Here is a 21,153-nt window from a genome sequence, read left to right on the forward strand (position 1 = left end):
TGTCCTTTTAAGCCTCCTCATGGCCCTTGGCCTCTTCTCTGTCAGTCCACCAACATGGAACTTCTGCCAAAAACTGACATTTGCTTTAATTTTTATCTTCATCCTGTTTTTGTTCGCTCTGATTTTCTTCAGGTGCTGGTGACGCCATGTCAAGGCAACGCTTCCAATATTTCCTAGAGTCTCTGCTACAGGATCAGTGGCTGATACCAACTATCTCCTCCATCCAGACTGGTTCGATGCCATTGACAACTTGTGGTTGGTTTCAGGGAACTTTTATAGACTTTACCCCTGCCGAAGTAGCTGTCTATAGCCACTGGGCTTTATTTCTGGTTGCCATGATATCCCCAGACCTGCCCCCTCCCAAACATTCCTCCACTTCCCCTTCTAGGCCCTACACCCCCTCCCCCCACCCCGCACAGCCGGAAGCAGCCAGATCTGACCAACGACGCCTCAATTCCTAAGAAAACAAAAAGGGAGGAATGTTGGGAAAACATATAACAGCAGCAGCACCCCAGAGAAAAACCCCAACATGCTGTCTAACGACCCTCTTTCTCCTCTTTGTTTCTTTCACTGGCGCGAAACGTTCCTGCTGGTGCCAATGTTCAAATCCTGCTGGTGGGAAGCCTTAGCCCCAATAAGAATTAACTTCTTGGGCTCCGGAACTGACATATGGAAGAGCTTGCCAGTAAACGGGCGACCTGTTATCTACCTCTGCCCTGCTACCTCTCCTTAGACCTATATAAACACACAGCCTTTGGTAATAAAGTGGAACCTCTTTGGTGATCTGTGTCGTGTGGTGCGGCGTCTTCCAGTCTTACACAAGTAACTCTTATTTTACTTAATAATAGTTCCAGGGTCTCCTGGCTCAGGGGTAGAGCACTTGCCTAGAATGTGTGAGGCACTGGGCTTGATTCTCAGCACCACATATAAATAAACATTAAAAATAAAGGTCCATTGACAATTATTCAAAGAGGGCAAGACCTATACACTGAAAACTATACAACATTGTTGAAAGAAATTATAGAAGATCTAAATAAGTGAAAGAAATCCTTTCATGGACCACAAGATTTAATAATGTTAACATGGCAGTATTCTCCAAATTGATCTACATATTCAATATAATTCCTATCATAATCCCACCTGCCTTTTGGGAGAAATTGACAAACTGCCCCCAAAATTTGGTTAGAAAGGCTGGGGTCCCAGAATAGCTATACTAATCTTGAAAAAGAAAAAGTTGGAGAACTCACAACTCCTGTACTGGCATAAGGATACACATATTATCAACGGAACTGAGAATCCATAAACATTTTTTGTTCAATGGATTTCTATTAAGGGTGCCAACACAATTAATGTACAAGAAATAGTCTTTCCAACAAATGATGCCAACACAACTAAGTATCCATATGCAAAATATGAAGTTGAACCCCCCCCATACCACATATCAAAATTAATTCCAAAGTGATCATAGACTTAAGTGTAAGAGCTAGGCTGGAAAATTCTTAGAAGAAATTACTGGAGAAAATCTTTATGATCTAATGTTAGGCAATGACTCCTTAGATATGATATTAGAAGCACAAACAACAAAAGAAAAAAGATAAACTAGACTGTTATGGTTTGGATATGAGGTGTCCCCTGAAAACTCCTGTGTTAAGGCAGGAATTTCAGAGGTAAAATGGTAAAATTGTGAGAGACAAAATCTAATCTAGTCTACCTTACTTTGACTAAACTAACTGGGTGGTAACTCTTGGCAGGTGGGGCATGGCTGGAGGAGGTTGGTCACTGGGCGTTGGGTGCATGACTTAGAAAGATCATCTTCTGCTTTCTCTGCTTTCTGGCTGTCTGGAGCTGAAGAGCTTTCCTCCACTGTGCCCTTTGGTCATGAATATTCCTCCTTATCTTTGGCCCAGAGCCATGGAGTCAGCCAATCATAAACTGAACCTCGAAACTATGAGCCAAAATAAACTTTTCCTCTTCTAAGTTGTTCTTGTCAGGTATTTTGGTCAATGTATGAAAAAGCTGACTAACACACTGGACTTTAATCAAAATTAAAAACTTTAGTGCTTCAAAGGACACCATCATGAAAGTAAAAAAGAAAAACCTACAGAATGGCATAAAACATTCCAAATCACCTGGGTAATACAGCAGTTCTCCCTTATCCACAGTTTCATTTTCTGTTGTTTTAATTATCTGCAGTCAACCACAGTCCAAAAATATAAAGTGAAAAATTCCAAAAATAAATAATTTAAAAGTTTAAAACTGCATATCACTCTGCATAGCAGGATCCAATCTTGTACAACTGTGTTCCACCTTGTCTAGGATATGAATCATTCCTCTCTCCAGTGTATCTATATTGTATACACTATTCACCCATTAGTCACAATGTAGCCATCTCAGATACCAGATTGACTGTCATGGTATCATAGTGCTTATGTTCAAGTAACTCTTATTTTAACTTAATAATAGCTCCAGGGACTCATTGCTCAGTGATACAGCACTTGCATAGTATGTATAAGGCACTGTGTTTGATTCTCAGCATCACATATAAATAAATTTTTTAAAAAAGGTCCATTGACAACTAAAAAATAAGTAATAGCTCCAAAGCACAAAGCAGTGATATGTCAAGTGTCATCTCACATCATCACAAGGATGAATACAGCACAATAACACATTTGAGAGAGAGACTAATCACATTCACAAAACTTTTATTATGACTTATTGTTATAATTATTCTTTTTATTTGTTATTATTATTACTTTCTTACTTTGCCTATTTTTACATTAACTTTTGCATATGAAACATCAAGGTATACTTAAGATTCAGTGCTATGCAAGGTGTCAGGATTTACAGGGAGTCTTGGAAAGCATACTTTATGGATTAGAGGGGAATACTGTATCTAGAACATATATAAGAACATATACTGCTCAACAACAAAATAAAAAGTAGCATAATTTTAGAATGATCAAAAGATCTGAATATACATTTTTCCAAAGAAGCTATAGAATGACTGAAAGCACATGAAAAGATGTCAAACCAGATCCAGCAATCCCACTACTGGGTATATACCCAAAGGAAATGAAATTGAAATGTTAGAGAAATACCTGTACTCCTACATTTATCATATCATTATTCACAATCTCCAAGACATGGCATCAACCTAAGTGTCCATCAATGGATGCATATATAAAGAAAATGCAGCATATTTACACCCTAAAAAGGAAGGAAGTCTTGACATTTGTTGACAACACAAATGACCCTTGAAGACATTATGTCTTCACATCATCAAGTGAAATAAACCAAGCACAGAAAGACTTATGCTGCGTTATCTTAAAAGTAGAGAGTAGAATGGTGGTTACCAGTTGCTGGGGGTGGGTGGGATTAGAAAAATGTTGGTCAAAAGATACAAAATTTCCCTAAGACAAAAGGAATAAGTTCAGAAGATCCATTGTATAAAGTGGTGACTATAGTTACTAACAATATACTATATTCTTGAAGACTGCCAAGAGAGTTTAAGATTTTTAAAATGATAAGTATATGAAGGCATACATGTTAGCTAAATATAGTCATTCCACAATGGCTATGTTATCATGTACTTATCCAAGTTATCATGTACATATACATACTCATGTACATGATGCACACAATATGTATAATTTTGCCACTTAAAAATAAATTAATTTAAAAAAATGATTATCAACCTCATTAATCATTAGGAAAATACAAATCAAATCCACAATGAATACAACTTCATATCTACTAGAATGGCTAAAACACAAAGACAATAACAGGTATTGATGAGGTTATAGAGAAATTGGAATCCTCATTAATTACTTGGGGAAATTCAATGTAATACAGCATTTTAGAAAAGAGTTGGGCAATTCCACAAAATGCTAAAGATGGAGTTTCCCATATGACTCAATAATTCTACTCCTAGGTATATAACAGGGAGAAATAAAAACATAGTCCCATAAAACAGGTACAGAAAAGTCCACAATAATATTCACAACAGAAAAAAAATGTGGAAACAACTGAAATGTCTATCAACTGATAAAGCAGATTAAAAAAAAAAAAAACCCAAATGTGGCACATCCATACAATGAAATATTTGGTCACAAAAGGGAATAAAGTGCTGATTCATGCTATGACCTTTGAAAACACTAAGTTAAATCAGTCATAAAAGACTACATGAAAAGATGCCCTGACATGATTCTACTTATATAAAATGAACAAAATAGGCAAATTCAGAGACAGAACGTACATTAGTAGTTGCTAAGGGATCAGAGAAGGTGGAAATGGGAGTGACTGCTAATTGGTATGGGGTTTCTTTTTGGGGTGAAGAAAATATTCCAAAATTAGATAGCGTTGTGATGGTTACACAATTTTGTGAATAGACTAAAAGCTGAACTGTACACTTTAAAATTGTAAATTACATATTAATGAAGCTATTATTTTAAAAGTTACATGGAATTAGTCATATCATCATTTTTTGTTATTCTCTAATACTAGATTGCACAAATTATATAGATACAGGAAAAGTTTAAAAATTTTTTTTAAAAATTCAACATTAAAACATCAGCAAGAAAAGGCTAATAATTACACATAAGTCAAGGCCATAGTAAAATATCATACCTTGCCACACTGCTTGTAGGAAATTCCCTTCTTGTTACAGTACTCATAGATGAGGTCTGCACCTTGTACACACAATTTAGCTTTTAGAGATTCAGGTTGATAATAAATTCCACTATGTATGACACCACTGTTATGTCCAGTCTGGTGAGTAGCTACAGAACAAGAGAAACAGCGTAAAGAGAAAGTCCATGACTCACACAAAACCTAAAAGGTGAGGAAACAATTACAGTTGATGCTACTAGATACCAAATCATTTAAAATTCTACTTCAATTTTTTCAGTTTACTGGTAATTTCCTCTAGCAGCTGTCCCTGGTATCCATGTCACATTGCTCCTGCCTATCTCTGATTTCAACTATAACTCACTTCTCTAGAACCAGCAAACCACTTACCAGGAGGACTCTCTGCACTCTGTCCCAGGACTTTTTCTATCTTTTAGGGGAAGGGTAGAGGCTGTTCCACATCACTAGGGACAATCCACAACCAAAAGAGACAACAATTGATAGATAAACAAGCACAATCCTAGAAAACATTACACAGCTCTTTAGAGGTCCCAGTGGAATCAAGCTCACAGAAGCAACTTCAATAAGGCACCCTCCTTCCTTGTCTTACTCTCTCCATCCCCTCACTCCTTCCTGCCTCCTCAGATAACCTCTCAAATAAATTACCCACACACAAGTTCTTGTTCCAGGTTCCACTTTTAGGAGAACCCAAAATAGGCTATTAACATTGACATTTGGCATGATTGATTGGAACTGACAGAACAAACAGGTGCAAAAGCAAGCCAGAAGATCAACACTGATAACATACATACCTAAATCTTTCTCCTTTTCCAGAACACCAATTGAAAGTGCAGGATGTCGCAGGATAAGTGCTCTGGCAGAGGCAAGGCCCACAATTCCACCACCAACAATGACTATATCAAATGAGCTTTAAGAAAAAAAATGGTATTTAAAGAAATTTGTTTATAGTAGATATCACCAAACTTCACATGCACAATTTTCATCATTAGCAGACAATTAAACTATTAATTTATAATAATTGAAATAATATGAATTTAGGTTTTATGCTATTTGGTTTCACTCTCATGTAAAATCACAGACAATGCTTGTCAGTAGATTAATTAACTACAGTCTATTTACTGGCAGGGAGGATGGTTGGTCACCTAAGCTGCACTGTCTCTACAGTACCCCACAAGACCAGTTACATCAGTGATGACTTTTGTGTTAAGCATCATACTTTCTTTACCACCTATCCTTTCAAAATTCAAACACAGTATTCTTGAGGACAGCCTAACACATTAAGCCTTTAACATCTTTCTGTACCGGGATTTATACATTTTCTTTCTGTTGAAAAGAAAACAGTGGTAGGAATTTTGTGAAATAGTGGGTCCAGAATATGCTAGAACCACTGAAGTAAGACAATGCAAATTAAAACTACAATGAGATATCACTACATCTCTTTCAGAATGACTAAAATGAAAAAGTGAAAACACCACATGCTGGTGAGGATGAGGAAAAACTGGATCACTTACAGATTAATTACTGCCACTCCCAAAGAGTAAGGCAATTTCTTTAAAAAACTAAATATGCACTTACTACATGACTCAGCAACTGCATCCTTGAGCATTTATCCCAAAGAAATGAAAGCTTATGTTCATAGCAGTTTTATTCATAATAGGCAAAAACTGCAAACAGTCCAGAGGTCCTTCAACTGGTGAATGGTTAAACAAACTGTAATGCATCCGTGCCACGGAATGCTATTCAAAAATGAGAAGAAAAAAAACCCACTATCAATATTGGCAACATCTTGGATTGATAGATCTCAAGGACATTATGCTGCGTGAGGAAAAATTAATATCAAAAGGTTACACACTGTTTTTTATTTATATATCATGATCAAAATGACAAAATTATAGTAATGGAGTATGGGTTAGTGGTTGCAAAGGGATAGGAAGAGTGAAGTTGTACGGTGTGAATATGAAGGGGATATGGAACAAGGGATATGGAACAATTCTATATCTTAATTGAGGGACTTGTTACACAAATAAACACATATGATTAAATTGCATAGAAAGTGCATAAATTGTATACACATACACAAACACAAAAATGAGTGAATGTAAAACACTAATGAAACCTGTACAAGGTCTGTGGATTGTGCCAGTATCAAATCAATTTTCTACTTTTGATATTGTTCTACAGTTCTGTAAAAATGTTATCATTGCCGTAAAAGTGTGAAGGCTCTGTACTATTTTTGCATCTTCCTATGGATCTATAATTATTTCAAAATAAAAAATATTTTTAAAAATTTCACTAAACAACGTACTTTTCTTCCCTTAAGAAAGGCTTCCCAAAAGAATGGTCTACTTATGGCACAACCAATCATTGACACTGTTAACTCCTGTCCCTTTCCAATTCACTACCACATAGTAACCAAAGTCAACAATTGAAACAACAATTAATCTCTCCCCTATTTTAAACCTTTTTAATAGTTTCCCATGGCTCTTAAATAAAAATCAGTGTGTAGTTAAAATTAAATCCCTGTTGTAACATAGCAGGTGTCATTCCATGCTTCCTATCTTCCACCACGCTCCAGTCACACTCAATATTGCCCACCTTCTAATCCTCAAAATAACCAAAAGCTTTCCACCCTTAAAGCCTTCACACAAACTGTTCCTTCTAGGAGAGGACAGAAAGTCAGTGGTTTCAAATGTGATCTCTAAACATCTAATTACAGGACACTGAATTTTACTGGCTTTTAATAGGCAACGGGGATGCTTCGCACAAGGACAAATGGCCGATTTAAGCCCGATCCAAGCAACACCAGGGATACCAGCTAATAAACAGTATATTTGATTGCTTACAGTGTGCTACATCTTTTTATCCTCAAAACGATCGCGAACAGGAGAGACGAAGATCCTATTCACAATTCAGACTGTTAATTAACCCCCCTATAGTTGAACATAACATGGAAGGGTGTATGGAAAGCCAGACCTGTTCCTGACCTCCACTCAACAATGTCTCTCCTCCGGCCCATAAACACAGCGAATAAACTCGCAGCTCCATAGCTCCTAAGATCCAGCTCTACAGGATCCCACCCTTCTCCTAGGCCCCGCCTGACAAGGAAGTACCAGTAGGTGTATAAATTCAGCAGGAGGCACCACTGAAAGCTGCAACCGCGCAGGCGGCGGGGGGCGGGTCATTTGCCACTCACCTGCTGCTAGCACTGCGGACACCCCCGCAAAGCGGCCAGGGCCTTCCGGACGCCGGCCCGCACACCCCGGAGAAGCTCCCGGGGAAGCCCCCACGGGCCCGTCCGCAGGCACCCCCCAGGTAACGCAGCACCGGTACCATCGCCTACACCCACTCCCCTTGCTCGGCCCCTAGAGGTGGCAGCTTTAGCCCAATAGTGCCACGGTCCCGCTACTCTCTAACCCCGCCCCTCAAGCGGGGACCAATGAGACGTGCGTTTTCACCACACGTGGGAGCGGCGGGCGGCTGCCAATGGGCGCGCGCGGCGGAGGGCGAAGGGCAGGTCGGCGCGCCGTAGAAGCGTGGATGCCGGCTCGCTCCCTCCCTCACTGCGACGCTGTGAGTAAAGGACCTAGGCCCCGCGCGGGGCGGGACTAGGATAGTGGTTATGCTCGCCCCTTTCCCTTCTCCCAAACCTGGCTAACTGAAAAGCGAGCCGGGCAAATCTCGCGTCTTCGACTTTGACCGCCAAGCGGATCGGGCCTCGGGGAGAAAGCCTGGGAGTGTTTACGGTGAACACTCATCCGGGCGGCCCGGGCCCTTCCCTTTCGCTCGGTCCGGCCCCTGGGCTGCTGGAGGGTTTTGCTGGGCGGACGCTCCCTGCCCGACCCTAGCCCTGGGGGCTCTTTGTCACGGCCACGCCCAGTAGCCTGCAATCTCCAGGACTTCTTGCCTGACTCTTGGCGGTGCCATTCATTCAGTTATTGATTTGTCTTGTTAATATCGAGCGCCTACTATACTGGACCGAGCACTGAGTACTGGATGGCCAGACAGTTTAATCTCGCCATCATTTACCGACCTGTGTCCTTTTCTCAGTTTTAAAAATGCTCTCTGGAACTCGGAACAGCAAATCACCTGTGCATGTCACTTCATCGCAGTTTCCTTATCTGTAAAATTAAGGCGATGGGCTATATAATCTCTAAAGGACCTTCTAACTGTAAAATTATGTGATTTTTTTTCTACCATCCCAGTATAATACTTAATTATCTCTGCTTTGTGACAGTTTTTAAATTTTTAGGATCAGGAGAACTGATAAAATAGAACAGTATAACTTTATTGCTGGGAAGACTTAAGGCTGTTTTCCAGTCATTAGGTACCTCTGGGAAGTCACTTCACCTCTTTGCCTCAGACCCTTCTCTGTGAACATGGGTCTTTTAGCAGACTCTTTGAGAGAAGGCTCATCAGATCTTGAGCACAGTGAAGCACAAAATTGAAAAGAGAAGATGGCTATTTTAAAAATTCAACATATCTTGAGATATTGGTAGTGTCTCATGCAGTTCAGGAAATAATGGAGATCCTGCATACCTTTGGCCATCTTCCCCAATGATAAACCTTGTAAAACTATAGTACACTAACACAACCAGGTAAACTTATTCAGATTTCCCTAGTTTTACATTTGTGTGTGTGTGTTTCTATAAATTATCATCATGTGTGTAGATTCATGTATCTACCAACAGGTCAAGATACAGCACAGTTCCATCACTACAAGGAACCCTCCAGATGCCTTTGTATAAACTACACCTTTCCCTCATAGCCCTCCCTCAAATTTTTTCTTTTTCCCTTCTAACATTTTGTTATTTAAAGAATAATATGTAAGTGTAATTTTACAGCATGTTAACTTTAGGGGATTGACCTTTTGCATTTAGTGTAATCCCTTGACATTCATCCACATCATTGGGTATATCAAAAGTTCATTGCCTTTCACTACCGAGTACCAGTTCATAATATGAATGTACTACAATATGATTAACCTTTCACTCATTGAAGGACATCTGAATTGTTTCCAGATTTAGAGTGTCATAAATAAAGCTGTTATGAATTTTATTGTACAGCTTTTTTTGTGTGAACCTGTTTTTATATCTCTAGGATAAGTGTTCAAGAGTCTGATTGTTGGGTCGCATTGCAATCACGTTTAATTTTGTAAGAAACTGCCAAACTGTTTTCCAAAGTGGCTGTACCATTTTATATTCCTACCAGCTATGTTTGATCCAATTCTCTTCATTGTCACCAGCATTATGTGTTCTCACTATTTTTTAACTTTTAGCCATTCTGATAGATGTGTATGGAGGTGGTTATTTTTTTATTTTGCACAGGGTATAGTTGATTACAGAATTATGTACTTGCAGGGGCCAATTCCCCCCCCCCATAGGCCATTTGGGCCCATAGTAGTGTTTTGTTTTTTTTTTCAATTGTGAATTCGAATTTGTGCTTCTTAGTTTAGCAAGGGTGAAAGTACTAGAACACACATGCCCTTTCATAAAATTTTCTCTGCTTGCTCTCCCTCACAATTTGAATAGTAGTTTATTTTGGTTAAGTAATTTGAGCTTGTCTTGCATTCATATACCCTGTAACATTTGTGGGTAGAAACTTTTGTATTCCTGACACTACCTTTCTTGAGAGTTCATGTTCAACTTGTCTATGTAACAAGTTAGTCAATAAGTGTCATTTGATAGCCTCAGAACAGTGTTGGGGATCTTTGCTTCCAACTCCTAATGAATTGCTCTGTTCATCTGTTTCATTTGATTCTAGATACCCCAATAATAAGAACTAGAATCAACAATGGGTGATGTACAGCGCTACAAGGTTGTAACTAAGAGAAAAAAGTCCCTCATCCTGTTGCCCACTCCCGTTTACCACTCTCTAGAATTAGTTGTGTATTACTGGGAATTGAACCTAGAACTCTTTTTTTAGCCGGGGGGGGGGGGGGGGGGGTGGCGGTACTGGGGATTGAACTCAGGGGCACTGAGCCACATCCCCAGCCCTATTTTGTATTTTATTTGGTGACAGGGTCTCACTGAGTTACTTAGGGCCTCATTAAATTGCAATGGCTGTCTTTGAACTCATGATACTCATGATTCTCCTGTCTCAGCCTTTCCAGCTGCTGGGATTACAGGCATGCGCCTGGCTGAACCTACAACTCTCTACCACTGTGCAACATCCCCAGCCCTTTTTAATTAGCCCAGTCAGTAATTGCATTTAATATATTAAATCATAACTTTCAGTTTAAAAAGATCTTACTGCCTTCATGAAAACAAGGAAACTCTCAATCAAACCTACTCATGAAACACTTTGTATATATCCTTTTTATTTTTGTTTTTTGTGGTGCTGGGGATTGAACCCAGGGCCTTTTGCATGTGAGGCAAGCACTCTACCAACTGAGTTATATCCCCAGCCCATTTTGCATATATCCTATTGTGAATAATACATTAGAGGTGTGACTGTCTCTAAATCACAAACATAATTGCAGCTTTTAGAAACACTGCTACAAACTTATGGCTCTAAACCATGTTCTGATAGCAATAAATTTGTTTTGTTTTGCATAATTTGAATTCCTGGGTTATTTATGGCACCAGTAATTCAGTACTTACTAACTTGGTTGTAATTGTTTTCTTTCCATTTCTTTTCATTTTCCACATACACTAACTTACCACTAGAGGTCCTCTTTCCCTATAGAAAGCATTCTCAGGGTAGCTGCTGCTTGACGCTGTAATTCCCCAAGTCTCAAGTAGCAAAGTTGCAATTAAGAATGTAAACAAACAACAAAAAACTCTACTGTTTGTTTTAACCTTTATTGCCAAGTCTAATTTCAATTTTCATGTTTAAATTATTTAAAATATAAAACTAGTGTTTTTAGAGGTCATAGCTGATGTAAATTAGGCCTTCCCTTTAAACTGAATTAATGGGCCAAAATGAATCAAGTGAAAGTATTCAATTTTCAAAGACCACATCACCTACTTAATAACAGTTTCTTTGGTTTGACTTTTATCCATGGAAATTTGTCAACCGTTAAAGACTTTCTTAACAAATATTTATTAAACTTTTGCATTAAGCTGAGGAAAATAGAAATGAATGAGACCTTTAGTCTTCCTCCTCCTCTGCATGCTTCTTTTTTTCTTCCTAACTAAAATTCTTAGTCATTAAAATCCATCTCAAAAGACACCTCTGATGTGAAGCTTCCCCTCACTCCCTTTTCTATGTTCATGTGGCACTTGTTCACACCTCTCTTAAGATTCTATGTTGGATATTATTTGTTTACATGCCATTCATCTTCTTTGTTATACTGTACATTTTATGAGGACAGGAACCAGGACTTTCTCTCTTCTCTATAGCTTTTGTTATTGTTTTGTCTTACCATTATTATTTTTTTGCAGTAAGTATAGCAGACATTCAATAAACATTTATTAATGAATGAATGAGTGGACAGATGTGGCATTTGAGTAACTTCTTGAGATTGGGTAAGATTTCAACAGGATTGGATGGAAGGTAAATAAAGGGAATAACCTGTGTAGAAGTTGGGAAAGCCCAGATTGAAAATGAGGTTGGCAACCAATGTAGTTGTTAAAAAGGTAGGTGTAGGTGGAGAGTGCTTTAACAAAAAGCTGAAGAGCGTTTAGAACATTGGTATCAGGGGCAGAGGTTTGTAGTAATGAAGACAGAGTGATGGTAGAAACAAAATGAAGTGGGAGCTAAGGATGTAGCTCAGAGGTAGAGCACTTGTCTAGCATTCATAGACCCTGGGTTCAATGGATAGCAACATGACGTGAGGAAAGAGAGAGAAGAAATAAAGAAGGCAGTAGTTGATTCCAGGGTTCTGTCCTCAGTCTTCATCTCTCATTGTTCCATTACCTCAACATCCACAGTTACTTCCACAATTTCTTCCTCTTTAGTTCTAGATCATCTGATGATTAATGAAAGGTCCCTGTATTGGTTGGCTTTAGAGAAACTGGGTTTAGGTTTCAGCACTGACACCAATTAGCCATGAAACATTGAGCAAGTCCCTTTAAACACATGCATTTATTAATGCCCCACCTTGTTCCAGAAAGGATTTAGTGTGTCAGCAAGTTACTTAATATCAGGGCTTCAGTTTCCTCATCTCTAAATGAGAGGTTGGTCTAGGCAATCTAAGTTCCTTCCAGCTCTAACACTTTGTGACACTGATTCCAGTAATTTGATGGTCATCTTCACTTAGGAGTCTTGCCAACATTTCATACTTAGAATATGAAAAAAAATAAAAAGAAACAAAACAAAACTGAGCTCATGAGAGGCTAAGGCAGGAGGATGGCAAGTTTGAGACCAGCCTCAGCAACTTAGCACGAAACTGTCTCAAAGTTAAAAAAAAAAAAAAAAAAAGTTTTTAAAGGCTGGCCAGGGATGTAACTCAATGGTAAAGTGCCCTGGATTCATCCAATTTCCAGCACTATGTTACTTAGGCTGGCCTTAACTCCTGGGCTCAAGTAGTCTGCTTCCATTTTCCAAGTGTCTCAGGCTATAGGCATGTGCTACCATTCCCCGCTGGACCCTCAGTCTTAATACTATTGAATAAATGTTCTACAGTACAGCTCTAACAATGGCAGTATTCTAAAACCTCCGTGACTCCCAATTGTCTACAAAATATATTCCAAGTTCCCTGGCTAAGCATGTAATACCCTTTATGACATGACTGTGCAAATTATCTGCCTCATCTTCTCATGACCCCTGTGTGCTAACTGATCTACAGTATGCCTTGAATGTTCCTGCCTCAGGTAATAACCTACCATAACTTTTCGTGACACCTTTGTCTATTGAAATCCTCTCTGTTGTTGTTGTTGTTGTTCTTCTTCTTCTTCTTCTTCTTTAACTCTTTGAGGCATTTATCAGGTTCTGTTATTTATTTTAACTACTTGGTAACTTGTCTTAGGCCACTCCACTCTGCATTAAATTGGTGGTTCCTTTAAGACAGAGACCATGTTTTATCTTTGTTTCCCCATACATACCTGGCACAATACTAGAAAAAAATCTGAATTGAGGTAAATAAGATTGAGATGTAGTCTTATAATCACTTTTCAACATGTTGTAATAGCTAGAAGTTACCTGAACAAATGATGTGCTTTTATAAATGAGATAAACTAAGATCAGAGAGGCAGAGTTACTTGTCCACCCTTTCCCTTATGAAGTTCTTTGTGCTGCCCTGGTAACCCCACTTGCAACTTTATCATATGTAGATATATTTTCATTTATTTTCTCCTGCCTGGATGTAAGCATCTTAACCTGGTCACATTGCTCTCTAGATTGTAGTTGGTCATTTTGACACTGGAAATGTAGATTGGAAGTAGAGTTGATTTGAGCAAATTTGTAGCTATACTGCCTGAATGGACACTAGGTGGCAGCACTGCAGACAGACTCTAATTGAGGTTTCAATAATGGAACTTAGGCTGGAAGGAACCTAAGACACTGTCCACGCCTTTCCCTCATTTTTGCACCAAAAAGGCAAAAACAAACAAGAACAAGAAATAGGACTGGCTTGCTCAGTAATTATTGAGTGGCAAGTGAATCGTCAGCTTAATTGGCATAAGAGCATTGTTTCAGAAGTTGTGAAGCAAGTTATTATATGTATGGGACTGTGTTTGCCAGCTGATTATCTAGTATGTGTATTGTTTTGTGTGTCTAGATCAAATGATGCTGTTTGGAAAAATTTATCAGCAGTTGTGTGGCTTACAAAAACTCCCATGGTCATGTGATTCCAGACACTTCTGGGGCTGGCTGAATGCAGTGTTTAATAAGTAAGTAAGTTACTCTAACAAAAGTGAAGAAATGTGGGGATTACTCTGATGAACTCCCATGGTTATTTCTTGTATTTCCAATTTTTTTTTTAACAATGTGTGCAGTATAGTACTAATTTCGTTTACAAATAAAACAGAAGCGCTAGGTTTGTGGCTTAGTGATAGAGTGCTTGCCTTGCACACATGAGGCACTGGATTGGATCCTCATAAAAACAAATAAATACAACTAAAAAAAATTAAAAACAAAAACAAATTAAACAGAAAAAACAATATAATTACAAAATATATTACTGTGATTCTCTGGATTGCAGGATGTTAGTGATTTTTCTTATTTATCTTTTTGATGTATTTCAATTTTTCTAAAATGAACATTTATTACTTTTATAATCAGAAAAACTTAGTAAATATAATTTTTAAATATTTTATAGTTGCTTAAGGAATGTTAACTTTTTAAATAAACTATAATGGGAAATCAAGCTTTTAAAAAATGAGTGGGTGACATGCTTAGGAATACCATTTTGAAACTGATATAACTAACCTCCTTATTGCTTAATATAGAATTGTGATTGTTAACTAAAGAAAAAAAGGCATGTGCAGAACCACTTAAGGAGATTAATTTGAAAATTGATTCAAAGTTATTCCCTCTTTTATCATTAATAAAAGTGTTAACTAATTGTAGTCATTCATTCACTGCATAATTACTAAATATCTCTGGTGTTAAGCCCTGTGATATATATGCATCACTGAAGACCCCTGTCTGCCTGATAAACTCATACAAAAAAAAAGCACACCTTGGGACTTGTTTGCTTCCTACCATGTGTGAGGCCCTGGGTTTGATCCCCAGCACCCCAAAATAACAACAAAATATGCCTTGACAGAATTTACCTGAAGATAAAAACAGAAGCAAAAAAGTTAGCTGTTAGAGCAACAATTGTTTTTACTTTCATGGAATTCATTAATAACTTCTCTTTCCTTTGTCATTGAGATGAAAATGTGTTGCTATTCTGTATTTATATTGGTGAATGCAAATAAGAAGCTAATGATTATGTGAAAGCAAACTGCTTCTGTTTTCTTGTTAACAGAGTAGATTACGATCGCATCAGGGATGTTGGCCCTGACAGGGCTGCGTCTGAATGGCTATTACGCTGTGGGGCCACAGTGCGCTACCATGGCCAGGAGAGGTGGCAGAAGGACTACAACAACCTCCCAACAGGCCCTCTGCACAAGTACAAGATTCAAGCAATCGATGCCACTAACTCTTGTATCATGAGCATTGGATTTGATTACATGGGTAACTGTCTTATTGATTTGTTTATAAGAAATGCAGGTGATTTGCAATGACCGTTGTTACAGTCATAGTATGTACTTTTTGCCCATTTCAGTACAATCAGTTTGGCTTTTTCCTGTATTTGGTATTTATTTTCTCCCTAAGTTTGTTTCTACATTTCTTTTTTTAAAAATATTTTTTAGTTATACATGGACCCTTATCTTTATTTTGTTTATTTATTTTTTATGTGGTGCTGAGGATCGAACCCAGGATCTCACACGCGCAAGGCCACTAAGCCCCAACCCTAGCCCTGTTTCTAATTTCTTTATGATTTAAATTCAAAGCTTTGTCAAACTTCTGCCATTGCAAAACCCGCAATAATACAAGAGTAATTCTATCTACATGGCTTCTGCTCCCATGGACATTTCTTTCTGCTAGTGCTTGGGCATCTGACTATAAAATGGCCCTGTAATAAGCACAACCTATGTAGTGAAAACCTTATATAGTTAATAAGAGGAACAGCTATCCCAGTTCTCATAGAACTTTCACTCCTCAAGTCAGGACAGTCGTGGGTAAACCAAAACCATCATTGATTGTAATGGTAAAGCAGATTAGTTTTTTTTTTTTTCCTCTTTCCACATTTTTTTATTGGTGCATTATACTTGTACATATTGATGGAATTTGTTGTTATATATTCATACATGCACACACTATAACACTGGGTCAAATCACTCCCCAGCACATACCCCTTCCCTCATATTCTCCCATTCCCTGGTTCCTTTTCTCCACAGATTTCCCTTTGATTTTCATGAGATCCTTCCCACTCCACCCCACACCTTTCTTCTCCTTTTTCCTTTCAGCTTCCACAGATGAGAGAATATATGCAATCCCTGACTTTCTGAGTTTGGCTAATTTGCCTTCACATAATGGTCTCAAGTTTCATCCGTGGCAGATTCTTTTTTTTTTTTTTTTTTTTTTTTTTTAAAGAGAGAGTGAGAGAGGGGAGAGAGAGAGAGAGAATTTTTAATATTTATTTTTTAGTTCTCGGCGGACACAACATCTTTGTTGGTATGTGGTGCTGAGGATCGAACCTGGGCCGCACGCATGCCAGGCGAGCGCGCTACCGCCCGAGCCACATCCCCAGCCCCATGGCAGATTCTTAACTGTATTTTTCCTCCCCAGAGGGCCTAGAGCATGTTGAAAAAATAACACTATGCAAGTGTCATTATATTGAGGATGACTGTTTGCAGAGGCTTAGTCAACTTGAAAAATTACAAAAAAGTCTACTGGAAATGGAAATAATTTCCTGTGGGAATATCACAGACAAAGGCATCATTGCTTTGTGTAATTTAAGGTAGGTGGTCAAAGCCAAAATGGAAACTTGATAATGATAAGATGAATTAATCAGAATTTAAAGCCCTTGAGGGGTGGTGTTTTCTTTTAGTTCTGAAAAAATATACTTGAATAAAATTACCTCACTTTTATCTATAATTCTTTAAAACAATTAAATTATCAACCTTAATACATTAAGGCTTCCTGGCATTTAAGCAACATATTTTTTTTAAATTAAATCTACATAAAGCACCTTGAATGGTGCTGGCCACAGTAATCCCTCTATAAGCATTAGCTATTGTGCTTCTTTTCCATCTTTTAAAGACATCTCCCCCAATTCTGTATTTTTGGTATCCTGATATTTGGCATATACCAGTTAGCACACAATTCATTTTTTTTGTCGTTGTTTTGGTTTGATTTTGGATACTAGGGATTGAACCCAGACACTTTACCACTGAGCTATGACCCTAGTCCATTTTGTTTATATTTTGAGACAGAATCTTGCTAGGTTGCTGAGGCGGTCTTGAACTTGTGATCCTCCTGCTTCAGCTTCTCAGGTTGTTGGGATTACAGGTGTGTGCCACCTCATCCAGCTAGCATTTAATTCTTTAAGTTGCTTTAAGTTGCTTTAAGTACCTTTCTGTCTCTGGAGCCTAGAACATGCCTCACACTATAATAAATTTCAAAAACACTGCATTTTGCCAAGCATAGTGGTGCATGTTTATAATCCCAACAGTGTGGGATCACAAATTAAAAGCCTGCTTTGTGAACTTAATAAGACTCTGTCTCAAAATAAAAAATAAAGTGGAATGCAGATATAGCTCAGTGGTGGAGCACCCCTTGGTTCAATCCCCAGTACCAAAAAAAGGGGGGGAAAGAATGCAGCCATTGACATGAGAAAGTTGTTTTATATACTCTTCTACCACCAGTTGCCTAGACCCATATCATGGCCTGGAGCATTTAATTCCAAATGCAAAAGTAGATAATACTAGCAAGGAATATTTAATTCTAAAATTACAGAATTCTGCATCTCATCAGAATGATGAAGAATGTAAGTTTGTTTAATCAAATCCCTATTTTAGGGATACTGTCAAATTCTGAATTTAGGTAATATAGTTCTGCTTTAATGTGTAATGATCTGAAAATGACCTCAGTATCACAGAAAGTTTGAGAAGTTTTAAACATAAGGACAAAAAGTACTAGAATGTCCATCTCATGGTTCCATAAGTTGAGGCTTGAAAGCTTTATCTTCTAATAGGAACTTGAGTACTTTTAAGAACCTTACCAGTATTTTTCCATTTTTGCATTAAGGTTTTATTTCACATGCACAGGATATCTATGCCATTTTACACATGTGATTTAGAAAGATTGTTACAAAGATTCATGTAATTAGTAACAATAATTTCTAAAGCCTGGCTTAGTTTCTAGCATAAATTTCATTTAAAGTAGTCCTCTGAATACTGCTCTAAAAGTCATTTTGAAGGTGTAGGGTGACAGAAATACATTCTGTATGTAATTTTTCACTAAATTTAATAAATCAAATTCATTTTTAAAGCTATAAAAGTAAAAGCCAAATTGAAGTGACTTTTTTCTTTATTTGCAGAAACCTCAGGTATTTGTTGTTAACTGATCTTCCTGGAGTAAAAGAAAACAAGAAAGAAAATCTTGTCCAAGTCTTTAAGACAGCATTGCCTTCTCTGGAACTAAAATTGAACTTGAAGTAAAATAATAAGAATCAGTAAGTGTCTTACTTCATTATGAAGGATCACTTGAAATTGTTGATCCTAAACAGCAACAAATACTATATAATCATCAACAGAAACTGTAGAGAATCTGTCATATATAGAAGATAAATATTAGATGTGACTCACTAAAGTTTCTAAATTGGAAGTGAGAAATTATGTACATTAAATCATTTTAAGAAAAGTGAAAACTAGGTGACAATTTAATTCTAAATATATTCTTCATGTAATATAAGTATCAATATACTAGATATCTCCTGGTATGTTGACTTAGAATTCTTTAAAGTGATTTAACTATACAATGCAGATATTTTTCATTGTATTAAAACAATTTATATTACAACTTTAAATTTATTGAAGCACATTGTTATAAATGCACAATTATGAAACATTGGAAGCTAAATTACAGATTCATTGAATCAATTATGCAGAGTAGTCACTGATTGTTGAGGCATGCATTTCATATTGCTTCTAGGATTTGCACACATTTCTCATGATCCTGAATTCTTGTGTACTTGATAGTATATGCACTTTCTTAGAATGAATATTGCTGGTTAATCTAGCATACAAGTTAGGCTAGTGTTTCATTAAAATTGGACATAGATACTTGACTGAATAGTTTTGTCAATTGGAACAGAACAGAGGGTGACAATTGTAAAGACCAGCAGGCCACGCTGAACTTTTTGTACTTCAATTAAAAAACTGCTTTAAACAGAAAATTGTAATGTACCAATCACAAGCTAGTTTTTCTTGACTTGAATATTTTGGATGCTACCACCAATGAGTTCAAGAGACATCAAAAAGAAGTATAAACACAAAAGTCAATTTATATCTAGAAAACAGTAATAAAGAAGGAAAGAAGGTCATAAATAGATAAAACAAATCTTTATTTTTACCTGCATGAAATAGCTCTTATTCTATTATTATTTATGTCAATTTGTTAATGGATTTCTGTATGTTTGGTTTGAACATTAAGCTATTGAATATAAACTTAACTAGAAATTATTTTAAAATAAACACTTTCTATGATGAATCAGATTGAAAAATTAAATTTAATTGTGTTTAATAAGGAAATATTCACTTTTCATGGATAAAATGAACTCTCTTATGGAAAGCATAAATTGATATAGCATTTACTAATAAATAGTGATTCCATACTGAATAAAAGGATTATAGATATGGTTTAATTGAGTATATGCATAAATTTAATAGACTTCATTAGAGAAAAATTAGCCCTTTTTCTTAGGTTTGTTTCATCACTGTGTGGTGAGTGAGCTGATTGACCACAATTTAGTCTGGAACTACTTTTCTAAATGTTTTTCTGTAAAACTATTGGATGAATATAATCATCTGCTTCCATAAAATACATTTTCTTGCTTTAAGGGAAAAAAGAAAAATTATAATTATAATTTATAATAAGTTATAATCATCTGCTTCCATAAAATACGTTTTCTTGGATTAAGGGAAAAAAGAAAAAAATTTATTGACAAAAGTTTGATGTCCTTATCATTTGAGTAAAGACTGTGTTACAAGAATTAAATAATACTGAGACAATTATTTAACCCACTATCTGTTCTATACAAGAAGCTACATATTAGGAAGCCTTAAGGCTGGCTAGGTCACCAGAATTATTGAATAGATGACAGAATTTCGTGGATTAATTAGCAGTAAGTGAATAGGTTCAAGTGCTGTCATGAAGAAAATTAGGAGCACATCAACCAGAAGTGGTGTTGAGTTCTAAGAAATAAACATGGAGCTTCATATTATTCCTGTGTACAGGACACAAAGATTAAAAGCTTTTTGATTAGGAGCAGTAGGCCAAATCAGAGCTAATGCTGCCCTCCCCCTACATACACTCTACTGGGGATTAAACTGAGGGGCACTCTCTGGGCTATATCCCCAGCCCTTTTTATTTTATTTTTGGGGAGGATCTCACTAAATTGCCCAGACAGTTATAATCATCTGCTTCCATAAAATACATTTTCTTGGGTTAAGGAGTAGGGTGATAGAAATATATAATGTATTTCTATCACAAACTTGCCTCAGCCTCCTGGGTAGCTGGGATTACAGACATGCACCACCACATCCTGCTGGACTACTTTCTTTTAACTTATATTTGTTAGGATTGTGTTATATAACACACACACATGCACATGTGTGCTTGAGTATATACATATGTGTGTATATGTATTTTTTTGTGTGTATGTATGTATGTATATATATATATGTCTGTGTATATATATATATATATATATATATATATATATCATATAAGAAGATATGTCAGGGAAAACATCAGTCAACACCTGTTATGGTTTGGATGTGAGGTGCCCCCAAAAGCTCATGTGTGAGACAATTTGACAAGATTTAGAGGAGAAATGATTGGGTTATGAGA

General features: G+C 37.1%; 2 protein-coding genes and 1 non-coding gene across 6 annotated transcripts in view; 1 reads left to right on the forward strand and 2 right to left on the reverse strand.

Annotated features, from left to right (window-relative positions):
* L2hgdh (L-2-hydroxyglutarate dehydrogenase) overlaps positions 1–8,043 on the reverse strand; it is a 47,142-nt gene extending 39,099 nt beyond the window's left edge. For 2 of the 3 annotated variants that reach the window (XR_013343734.1, XM_026391028.2), the window contains exons 1-3: positions 7,841–8,043; positions 5,439–5,554; positions 4,627–4,778 (exon numbers count right to left, since the gene is read on the reverse strand). Coding sequence is in view for 2 of the 3 variants with exons in the window: in XM_026391028.2 (XP_026246813.1) it covers positions 4,627–4,778; positions 5,439–5,554; positions 7,841–7,980 (408 nt within the window). In the remaining variant the exon portion in view is untranslated. Of the gene's footprint in view, positions 1–4,626; positions 4,779–5,438; positions 5,555–6,222; positions 6,347–7,840 lie in introns of those variants that run through there. The other variant, XM_026391029.2, reaches the window with a different exon arrangement.
* On the forward strand, positions 7,886–19,945 carry Dmac2l (distal membrane arm assembly component 2 like). 2 transcript variants are annotated; one of them, XM_026391031.2, is made up of 5 exons: positions 7,886–7,959; positions 14,306–14,417; positions 15,500–15,708; positions 16,867–17,038; positions 18,620–19,945. In XM_026391031.2, the coding sequence occupies exons 2-5, from the start codon at positions 14,311–14,313 to the stop codon at positions 18,738–18,740; spliced, it is 609 nt and encodes a 202-aa protein (XP_026246816.1). In that variant the 5' UTR covers positions 7,886–7,959; positions 14,306–14,310; the 3' UTR covers positions 18,741–19,945. The 2 variants fall into 2 exon arrangements, with proteins under 2 accessions (XP_026246816.1, XP_026246815.1); XM_026391030.2 differs by lacking the exon at positions 7,886–7,959 and adding an exon at positions 8,148–8,217.
* Positions 10,976–11,049, reverse strand: Trnav-cac (transfer RNA valine (anticodon CAC)). Its single transcript has one exon. It is a non-coding gene; the product is annotated as a tRNA-Val (tRNA).
* Positions 19,946–21,153: the final 1,208 nt, after the last annotated feature.

Source organism: Urocitellus parryii, chromosome 6 (genome assembly GCF_045843805.1).
Source record: "Urocitellus parryii isolate mUroPar1 chromosome 6, mUroPar1.hap1, whole genome shotgun sequence".
NCBI lineage: Eukaryota > Metazoa > Chordata > Mammalia > Rodentia > Sciuridae > Urocitellus > Urocitellus parryii.

Bases quoted from the DNA above. Each gene is read 5' to 3' on its own strand.
- Dmac2l (XM_026391031.2), top strand. From the start codon at position 14,311: ATGATGCTGTTTGGAAAAATTTATCAGCAGTTGTGTGGCTTACAAAAA. The intron at 14,418-15,499 runs GTAAGTAAGTTA...TCTTGTTAACAG, and splicing joins CTGAATGCAGTGTTTAATAA to AGTAGATTACGATCGCATCA. The intron at 17,039-18,619 runs GTAGGTGGTCAA...CTTTATTTGCAG, and splicing joins ATTGCTTTGTGTAATTTAAG to AAACCTCAGGTATTTGTTGT.